This window comes from Sinocyclocheilus anshuiensis, unplaced genomic scaffold (assembly GCF_001515605.1).
Source record: "Sinocyclocheilus anshuiensis isolate Anshui unplaced genomic scaffold, SAMN03320099.WGS_v1.1 scaffold468, whole genome shotgun sequence".
NCBI lineage: Eukaryota > Metazoa > Chordata > Actinopteri > Cypriniformes > Cyprinidae > Sinocyclocheilus > Sinocyclocheilus anshuiensis.
Genome location: NW_015557069.1, coordinates 292,260 through 302,958, shown reverse-complemented (window position 1 = coordinate 302,958; position 10,699 = coordinate 292,260). Strand labels below are relative to the sequence as shown.

The 10,699-nt window shown below is 37.6% G+C and overlaps 1 protein-coding gene across 1 annotated transcript in view; it reads left to right on the top strand.

Annotated features, from left to right (window-relative positions):
* The first annotated feature begins 3,941 nt into the window (after positions 1–3,941).
* Positions 3,942–10,699, top strand: part of LOC107676708 (RAC-alpha serine/threonine-protein kinase-like) — a 22,383-nt gene continuing 15,625 nt past the window's right edge. The window contains exons 1-4 of the mRNA XM_016471353.1: positions 3,942–4,073; positions 5,698–5,846; positions 9,761–9,889; positions 10,365–10,476. Of these exons, the coding sequence (XP_016326839.1) occupies positions 5,801–5,846; positions 9,761–9,889; positions 10,365–10,476 (287 nt within the window). The 5' untranslated portion in view covers positions 3,942–4,073; positions 5,698–5,800. The remainder of the gene's footprint in view (positions 4,074–5,697; positions 5,847–9,760; positions 9,890–10,364; positions 10,477–10,699) is intronic.

The following is a 10,699-nucleotide window of genomic DNA, read 5'->3' as shown; positions in this document are numbered from 1 at the left end:
TGCATTCTGGGTGCACCAATCATAACTCATCCATGGCTCCCAGCATGCATTGCGACATGAATAAATTATGCCGCTGCATTGTTTTAGGATTTTTTTTTGTTCTTACTGTTTGCTGTTATTTTTGTTGTGACTTTTTACTGCCTTGTTTTGTGACGTTCAAAAATCATATAAAAATTATCAGAACATTTTGTCACCATCGCTGAGACTCACATGCTGATTCTTCATGTCTATGAGTGCCAGAATCAAAACCTCTCAACGAACCATATTTATAATAGCAGTTTATAAAGTTTTCTCACATTGTCTCATATCATAGAACTGCAATAACACAGAAATCATAAACGCACTACAAATTTAGACAAAATGCAATCAGACTCAAACGCATGAAATGATTTTGTCATAAGTGCCTTGCCATCACGTGTGCTTTATAAACACAACTGTGACAATTGAAGAAAAACTTGTTTTTAATAAGTCAAGGGTCAAGAGGCAACTAAAGCAAACACTATTCACCAAAACGGTAAGTTGACTGGTTTGTAATGCACGAAGCTGGTGTTGCTGTTTGTGGAGTTGTTTAATTATCTTCTACGGAAATCTTGAGAGATTTAATGTGTTTTATTTCAGTTTATTTCATCTAAGGCTGTGGCTGAAGTCAGTTGTAGTTCTTGTGTTTCTCTTTTCTTCAGTGATTCTGCTTGTTAACAGCAGGTGTTCATTACTAATGATCAATCAGCACTTAATTAATCACATAATTATCTCATTACCTTTAACACTGCTTCAGTGTTACTTTAACACTCTTTTAGAGTGGGACCATATATGCGCTGAGCAGTGTTAATTTAACACTCAGGATTTTACTGTATATATATATATATATATATATTAGTATGGGCATGCATTTCTTCTGGAGATGCCTGAATGTTTTGTCAAAGCATTTGACTTTCTGCAGACACGTTAATAAGTACAAACTTTGTTTAATATAGCATAGACTTACATTACATTACAGACTTACATTAGCCTACATTGCGTTGTGAAAAGCCTGTGTCAAGGTCAAGCACACTTCTGAATGGTTGGTGTAAGTTTCATAAAGCACGTTAGAATAGTAGACATCATAATGGTTTGTGGCATTTTCTCATCAGTTTATATTTATATGCAGGCTAATTCCTGATTGGCAAGTATCAGTTAGTGGTGGCACATTTGATTAAAACGTTTCTTTTTTTATTTTTCTTCTTTTTTTATTTATTTTTTTTGTTATGGCCTCTGCATAGTCTCTATATTATTTTATAATTACAAATGATACAGCTGAACTGTCAAATCTATGCAAAAATGGAAAAAAAACGGGTATTTACGTATTTGAATGCATTGCACAAAACTGGAACTGGCTACTGGAAATAAACTTACAATGAAAAATACTCATTAAGGGGCATTAGACACATTTTAATCTTAATATAGGAACTCAGTTTTTGTTGTACAAATGAACTCCGCGATGTAATAAATCGTATGTTTGACAGCAACATACTGTTAATTAATTCAATATCGTTCTGCCGTTAAGTGCGTGTGTCACGCAATCTACATTATGCAGCGACACCCAGCGGCAGGTGTCAGTCACTACCGAAGGTGCGACACGCACCGCGGCAACTGACACAAGACGCAGTCCATTGACGTGTGTCACAGGTTTTAGTGACACATGCCACTCTCCACTGACACATGCCACTGAAAACCGGAAGTGCCACCGGAAGTGTCACTGAGCATAGCGGCATGTGCCAATGGCATCTGTGCGTCAAATGTCATGTCCTTAATGTTAAAAACTGCTGCTGCAACATTATTTGATTGTAAAGTCCCACCCTCCGACATTTTTGCTGTGTGGTAAAGTCTCTTTGAGGAAATGTTGGGTCTGTTTAAGAAAATCTGACGTCACCGCCTGCGCATCTTTGCTCACTTACTGCACAACACTGAAATATCCCGAACGAATGAAGGAAAACCAAATGAGGAATGAAATAGCTGGAGAGAGATACAGAGCGATATAAGAGCGGAAAGAGTTTTGCAAGGACATAGTTTTACCCACAACATAATAGAAGTTGTAGGCTACGTGAAGACGCTCACAGAATTTGTGAAATGAGCCGAAGTCACATCTGAAATCTTGGGGTTATGACATGATGTTGTACATTTGTACATAAAGATTTTTTTTATTTCTCAGTAACGTTATGCATGATAGCACTCTTGTTTTGGGCTGAAGTGAACATGAGATGGGTTCCTCAGGCAACTAACTGTATCACGGCTGAAGTTGCCCGAGCTACTACAACTTTTGCTAACTCAGTAAGGTGATATTTTGCAAATATTCTGTTCTTCAGAAGTCCAAAAAAAAATGTATTTGTTATATATGGCAGCTTTCATATGCCATAAATGTTAATATACACACTGTGTTAATAGAGATGCATGTAGTGCATACCTTCTGCAACCAGCAAATCAAACGCCAAAAGTAAACATTAGAGTTATGTTTGGCTTCAAACATGTTGACAGACTTAGACCACATATAAATATAACTGATAATAAAACTCATACAATAAGGTTACAACTGATAGTGCAGGTTTTTATTTATTTTTATAAACAGTTCTGCATGTAGGCTATTTTGTGTCTGACGTACATTTGCGCAATGTGGTGGTCAACCAAGGTAGTTTAGTGTCTGGGAACAATGTTTTCTGTGTGAAGTTGGAAAAGATGTTTAGAATGTAGGAAAAAATGTCAAAAATGCTTGACATAAATCTACAATTGTCTACCAAAACCAGCTGGCTCTGTGAACTGATCAATTTTGTGGATTTAAATTTACAGGATATCTTGAATCAGAAAATGAGAGGGATTGCTTTTTTTTTTTAAAGAAGATTATTATTATTATTATTATTATTATTTAAGTTTATTTAAATGATTAGATATAGGGATTTTGTGCCTCCATTAGTTTTCTTACATCCTCGCCGGATCGGCTTTCACCGTGGACGAAGCGGAGTCCAGCCCGGAGTCGTCATATGTGGTTGCCGCAAGCCTTCCGGATGCTCCTTAGTCGAAATCGCCGCCTCTGCTCACTCTAAGCTAATTTCATTACAGCAAATACACAAAATAATGTTCTTTTTAGCAACATCATATGACCCCTTTAATCCTCTTAAGAAATTTTACTTGGTGTACAAAGCCCACTACTCAAAGGCTGTTTAGTTGCTGAGAGTAATCATGTCCTCTTTTAAGAAAATCCTAAAAGAAAACCTGCTCGTCCTCAAGCTGAAAAATCTGGCGGCTCTCTCAAGGTGGTCCATTCTCAACCAGGAGTATAGTGGTTGCTAAGGAACTGAACATAAAAACAAACAGACCTCCAAGGCTGTAATTTTTCAATACAGTAATACAGTGAGAACAGCAATATAGTGAAGGACCATGTGACACTAAAGACGGGAGTAATGACTGCTGAAAATTAAACTTTGCCATGGCAAGGAATAAATTACATTTTCAAATATAATAAAACAGAAAATCGTTATTTTAAGTTACAATATTACTGTTTTTACCATATTTTTGTTTAAAAAATTGGTGAGCATAAGAGACTTCAAAAACGTTTGACATGTTTATATACCTTATAATATACCTTTTAGCGTAACAACGCACTGGCCGCTGCTAAAAAACTAGGTGACTGATGCATTTTCCACCCTTTCTTCCTCTCACTGAGCCACAAGCAAAAGCTGAAATGTTGAATGAGGTGGGTGGCCTCAGTGGCCTCCTCAGGGGCCTCTATCTCTCACTCTTTCACTTTATTCGTGCCACGTGACCATCTGTGAGGCCACTGAGTTCATATGGAGTGCTGCATTGAGCCCAGGCTTGGTCGCCCGCCCAATTTTTTTTACTCTCTCTTTTTCTCCCGCAGCGTGGCGGCTTTGGGAGGGGCCGCGCTCAGAGTGCAGTGGCAGCACCAGACAGTGAAGCTGACACATATGAAACTTCCCTGGTGTGTGTGGGTTTGTGTGAGACTGACAGACAGAGAGAGACATTAGAGAAGGTAGTTGTGCCTGAGAGGTCTGTGTGCACCTTTGCATTTGCTTGGCATCATTGTGAGTAAATGGTTCTTCAGTGTGTATTTTTGCATGTACTTGTCTGAGGAATTTTGACAGCAGTTCTCGTAGGTTATGTGAGTGCATGTCAGCTAACTTTCTTTCTTTTCTTTATTTTTCAGGCTTGAAGCCTTTGCTTTTAATTTTTTGTAAGTGCATGCATATATGTTGTGAGTCAGAGGAGTACCTGCATCTCCTAGTTGCTGATCTTTGAGGCAGGGGGAGGGGAAGTTCACATGAGGTTGTTGTTTCAGACGGAGAACGCCGTTCTTTCTCACTGCATTCCAAGCAGCCAGAGGCTGCATAGCTGTGGGGTGCATCAGCAGGTTTTAATAGTCAGACCTCAAAAACTACAGTTCAAGCTATTCCTCATTTGGTTTGTTCTAATACTATATTCTAACTTTTGTGCCTTTTAAATATTGTGCCAAAATATATATGCAAATTTTAACAAATAATTTTATTGTATATGCATTAAATTGTGTACACAATTTCCCATTGACTCTTGACCGTGCTTACACACTGTTTTTCTGGTGTGAATGAATCGGTTAAGTAAATAAAATGATTTTAAACTCTGCTTTATGTTTGATATACACATATAGATTAAATATACCGCTCATGAATGAAGTTAAGCAATTAAATTCCTTAACATCATTATTATAAATTATAATAATGTAAGCTTTAAAAAGTAAGCTATTTAAGTTAAGCTAATTTAAGAACTTAAGCTATAAATAGCAATATTAGTAGTGGATGCGCTGATATTGGATTGCTGTGTTTTCATTTTTACCAACAGCAAGGATCCGTGGGTCATTCAGAATTCAGAAAAAGTGAAAATATCAATAATGCACTCTTGGCTCTGAAGAAGATAGCTTAATAACGTAGTTTGCTTTGCATACAAACACTGTTGGCTGTCGAGGTCAAAAAGTCCATTGACCAGTTTAATTAGTTTGATGACACACTACTGTACAACTGCTGCGACACGTGGCTATGCCATTGGTTTTGTGTGCAGTAGCTTGTTGTACTTTGTACCTCCGGACCTGTTCACAATGGCCATTCAACATGATAATAACACATGTCTGAATGGGAATATGCATATATATAAATTGTATGCTTATGAGGTTACGCATAGTCAAACAAGGCACTAGGGGGAGGAGACAAGGTAGGGGATAAAGCATGTCTTCCACTAAGTGGGAAATAATAGAGGCACAAAATAATTTTGTGCAGGTTCTGACATACCTATGGTTTTATAAATGTTAGTTGATCAGTCAAAGTTTTGTAGGTGAAGAATGTGGCTGTGTTGGTCCACCAATCAGCCTGAAACAACATAATGCATAATTACATAATTATCAGAAAAATAAATAATGAGAGATTGCAAAGAAGTGTGAGAGCTCTAAAGTTGGCAAAGGGCTGGTTTAAACACTGGAGATTTATTCATATCAGTTTTTTTTTTACTGCAGTGTGCCTTTTTCTTTTCTTTTTTTTCCAGATGCAATGTCAATATTTTCAGTAAGAGTCACATTTATGAAAAGTGCAAGCATGCTTTGTGCTAAAAATGTGGGATAAAGCTAAAAAAATATAAGTAAGCTTTATAAGTCAGAAACAATTTTTTTTCTTCTGTTTCCTACAGACCACCTGTCCTGCTGAATGTCTAGGCTGGAGACATCCAACAGTTCCCACCTTCTGGTCCTGGTCCGAGTCAAAGGGACAAGAGGGTTTTCTCTCCAGCCACAATGAGTGATGTTGTCATTGTGAAAGAGGGATGGCTACATAAGAGAGGTAATGATTCTGTGAAGCTTTTCTCCAACAGAAACTGCACAATCTGCATATTTATAAACATTCAAGACAAACATCACTACCTGAACTTCACAGCTATTTGTTGCTGCCTGACATTTTGCTATCCTCATTTGTATTGAGTTGAGGGTTGTTGACCACTTGACCATCAGCGCTTTCTACAATCAATTCCACAATTCACCTTGCAAGTGTGAAGCTCAACTTTCATTGGAATTAACTGAAAATGCCCGCTCTGCTCCGCTCGCTCTGCACAAGTGTAAACACACCATCAGTGACAATGCAAAAGGCTGCATGTTTCTGTAGCTTTTACAAAAGCTGCCATTCTGTTTCTTTTTTTAGCAGTTTATTTCAGTGGAGTAGTTTTATATTTTCCTTCTTTTCATATTTATTCAGTGTTTTCAATATCGGCCAACATGTAATCATATCACATTCTTCTTAAGTAAATGTTCCTACTGTACGTGTCAGTGAGAGGATATTACTGTGTTGCACTCCTCAAAGCATGGAAATTTTGAGCACATGTCTGTCCTTGCAAACCACAGAGCATCAGAGTCATTGGGCCAAAGAAGGAGATGCAACAGTGTGCAGGGAAAAAGCCTGAGGGTGTGGAGAGCTGAAAACAGCAAAAGGGCTGAATATCAAGCCCTGAGGCACTCCGGGTGTTTGCTATCCTCATTTTGCCAGGGCCCATGAGGCATGGACTGCCGGACAGTGTAGGGCTGTGTACTTCTGTAGGCAAGGTCATTTCAGTTCAGCTATGCAGACAGACACCACCCGTATAATGGCATTCTAGGCCCAGATGAAAAGCAGCTCTGCCTTTGCCTGGATTTATGCTGCTTAGTGTGGTGGCAGACTTGTTTTGCCCACAAGGGATTTAGGGAGTTATTTTTTTCCCTATGTGTGGCCCTGGGGGCATGCAGGACACTGTATTGAATATTTTTTTGTTCATCTGTTAATTTTTAGCATATTTATTTCTTTCATCAAAACGTTATTTTTCTCATTAGTTTAGTTGGATTTGTTTGTTTTCAAAGATGCTCACCTGTTTATAATCTCCTTTACTAACGAGAAGGGTTCCTCTGCTCATCTGTCTGTAAACTTAGCTGATGTCCTTAAAGGGGTCATATGATGCGATTTCAAGTTTTCCTTTCTCTTTGGAGTGTTACAAGCTGATTGTGCATAGATAAGATCCCTGAAGTTGCAAAGACTAAAGTCTCAAAACCAAAGAGATATTCTTTATCAAAGTTAAGACTCTGCCACACCCCCCTAAAACGGCTCGTTCTAACACGCCCCCACATATCTAGGTCACTATGTGGGAATATTTGCATAATGCGCCCAAATGTGCACGCAAAGAAAGAAGGCGTGGTTTCAGTAACCGCAGTTAGTGTTGAAGCAGCCATGTCAGAGAGACGCTGTGTGTTTCTAGGCGAAAGCAAAAGCACTTTATTTGGCCTTCCAAAAGTAGATGCATTTAGGAATCTTTAAGATCACTTACAACAGAACAGCAATGCATTTTATGGACGACCGTTTCATGAACCTAGGAGAGGAGGTAATTCTGACTTTGCTATGACAATCTGGCACTTCTGAATCAGCGACTGTAAGTATGTTTTGTTACTAGTTTAAGTATTTGCTATTGACTGTTCAAATGCGGAGTTTTGCGCATCGTGTACGTGTGTGTGTGTAGGTGTGTGAGAGAGAGAGAGAGAGAGAGAGACAGCGTCACATCACAGTAGAGTCAGCTGTCTTAACCGCGGCTTGTGTACTGCATCATTACTGTGTCTGTTCCCCTTTCGGGCTTGAACTGATGGTAAAACTAATGACATTATTTACTGTCTTTACATTTATTTTGAAAGATGAAGCTGCGATTATGGTAAGGGGCATTACATTTCTGACGAGTGCTTGCGGTGTTCGGCCAATCACAATGCACTGGGTCAGCTGGCCAATCAGAGCAGACTGCGCTTGTCAGAAGGAGGGACTTTGTAGAAAACGAAGCGTTTGAGAGAGGCGGGGCATAGAGGACCTACAATAATGTACAGTATTTGAAAAATAATGGGTTTTTTGAACATTAAAGCATGTCAACATATTCTGTTACACCAAATACACAAAATAATGATCTTTAAAAAAGCATCATATGACCCCTTTAAGCAGAAGGAAGTCCCTGAGTAAAAAACTGTGTCTGGGCTTAATCTGGATTCTGGAACAGAACAATTTTCACACAAACTGGTTGATTATGTATACACACAGAGATGAGCTGGTGCATTTGTTTTTCATCACAGAGAATTGCTTAGATCATATGTCACTAGTGAAAATTTAACTTTCTCATAGGAAGGAACAAGACGATAATCGATACATTGACATTACATTAATAAATAATGGCCCTTAATAAAAAAATTATTTTCTGGCATACATTTAAAACACTGACACGCTCCCTGGAGGATCATGTGTTATGATCTTACTGTGCTCATGTTTAAGTGTGTATATATCAGTGCAGATATGAGTCAGCAATAGCAGTAGCTCATTTTTAAACTGCTTGTGTGGCCACGCTATCTTTTGTGTTGCTTCCTGTTTTCAAGAATATGACTCTTAGTTACCAGAAGTCCCACTAATGTGGCGACATTAAAATAATAAAAAAAAAAAGACAAAGAAATGAAAATCCAACCATGAAACCCCAAACACCAACAACAGTCATGGCATCTTACTGTTGTTTTTGTTTGTGTAGGTGACAACCACTCTCAACTGATTAATAATGTGAACTCTTGCATTTTACAGAGACTGTCTTGGTCTTATTTGATGTTAGTGTTTTTTTTCTCTAGTTGAGTTTGTGTGAACCTTATCTCGAGTGAGTTATTCAGAACTAAACAGCAATTTCCTGTTTGTTTTGATGACTGTAGATAAGCTGATTAAATAAAGATATTCTGTATAATTTATGGTGAAAGTTCTCAACCTTCTCTTTTATAAGGGTTCAGGGATACCCCTTTTACTATTTACGTTAAAGTACAGCAGGGTACTTCAGGTGTGGACTTGTAGTCTGCGTGGTTTAAAGGAGAACGGCCTATGACATGTGTACTGTAAATGGTGTACTTTACCAGAATTTGGTCATAGATACTGGCTGCCTGATACTATACTGGCTGCTTCTATAAGAATAGAAGCAGTACTCAACATTTATTTGGTTTACATCTTATTTTCTGAGTGCAAACCTTAAAGGAGTTGTTCACTTCCAGAATGAAAATTCTGTCAGAATTTACTCACCCTCCACTTGTTCCAAACCTGTATGAGTTTCTTTCTTCTGTTGAACACAAAAGAAGATATTTTGAAAAATGTTAGTATCCGAACAGTTGATGGGCAACATTTAGTCATTCATGGTACAAAAGATTTATATTTAAAATAAATGCAGTTCTTTTAAACTTTCTATTCATCAAAGTTATTAAGCAGTTTTCACCAATAATAATAATAAGAAATAGTTACTGAGCACCAAATCATCATATTAGAATGATTTTTGATTGATCATGTGACACTGAAGACTTAAGTAATGACTGCTGATAATTCATATGTAATTACATTAAATATGAAAATAGAAACAGTTATTTCAAATTGTACTAATATTTTACAATATTACTCTTTTTTACTGTTTTTGATCAAATAAATGTAGCCATGGTGAACATAAGAGACTTTAAAACAACAAAAACATTAAAAAAATTAAGTTGTGTATATGTTTATCATATACTGTATATCGCAAAAAGTTTTTTGATTACCACTTATGCCTTCAGTTTAAATGTGTCTTTATAATAAGAACAAAATAGTGTTTATGTATTTAGTGATCCATGTTAGCATAACATACATTTACTAAAATATTAATACATAAATGTTTCCATGTTATGTTTGGAAGTGTTTTGTTCTATTTCCAGGAGAATACATAAAAACATGGAGACCAAGATATTTCTTACTCAAGAGTGATGGAACATTTATTGGGTACAAAGAGCGGCCGCAAGATGTTGACCAGCTGGAAACTCCACTTAACAACTTCTCAGTGGCCCGTAGGTAGCCATTTTGTTTTATCAGTTTGCAGAGGAACACACAAACACTGTTGCTGCATCCCAATTCGCCTACTTATACTATGCCCTAAAAGTATGTACTCTTTTTGTGAAGAAAAGGTACATACTTTTGAGTATGTAGCAGAATAGTAGGCAAGCTTTGGGACATACTACTTCGTCATAACTGCGTCTTTAACGGACGCCCTGTTGCTTAGTTACGTGCATCCTGTCACAGTTTAAACTGCCCTGTCAATCATCTAGTCAAAGTTAACATTATCCATATTTCGTTAAATTTAATATCCTACCGTATTGGAAAGAAATGAAGAGGCGCGTTGATCTGCCAGTCGCGGGTCTTTCATGGCGACAACTCTGCTCATATGTTTGCATAATGATGCATTTAAAAGGTAATGACGAAACATATCATTATAAAGTTCACAGTGTTGCTGCAGATGAAATATAACACGGATAACATTAAATAAATGTCAGTTGATGAAGACAGAGCGACCGAAGGCAAACACTTTTATTATTCGGTGCCTGCAGTGGACTACTGTTATTGAACGCACTTTTCATGTTGAGACTCCAGAGGAAAGGTTGGTATGTCATTTTCAGAAGCAGACAGTATACGGTACAGTTCATCTACTGTTTTGCTTAAAGGGGGGGTTGATTGCAATTTCACTTTTTTAACGTTAGTTAGTGTGTAATGTTGCTGTTTGAGCATAAACAATATCTGCAAAGTTACTAAGCTGAAAGTTCAATGCAAACGGAGATATCGTCTTTTAAAATTCTGGCAGTTTAATGCCTACAAAAACGGCT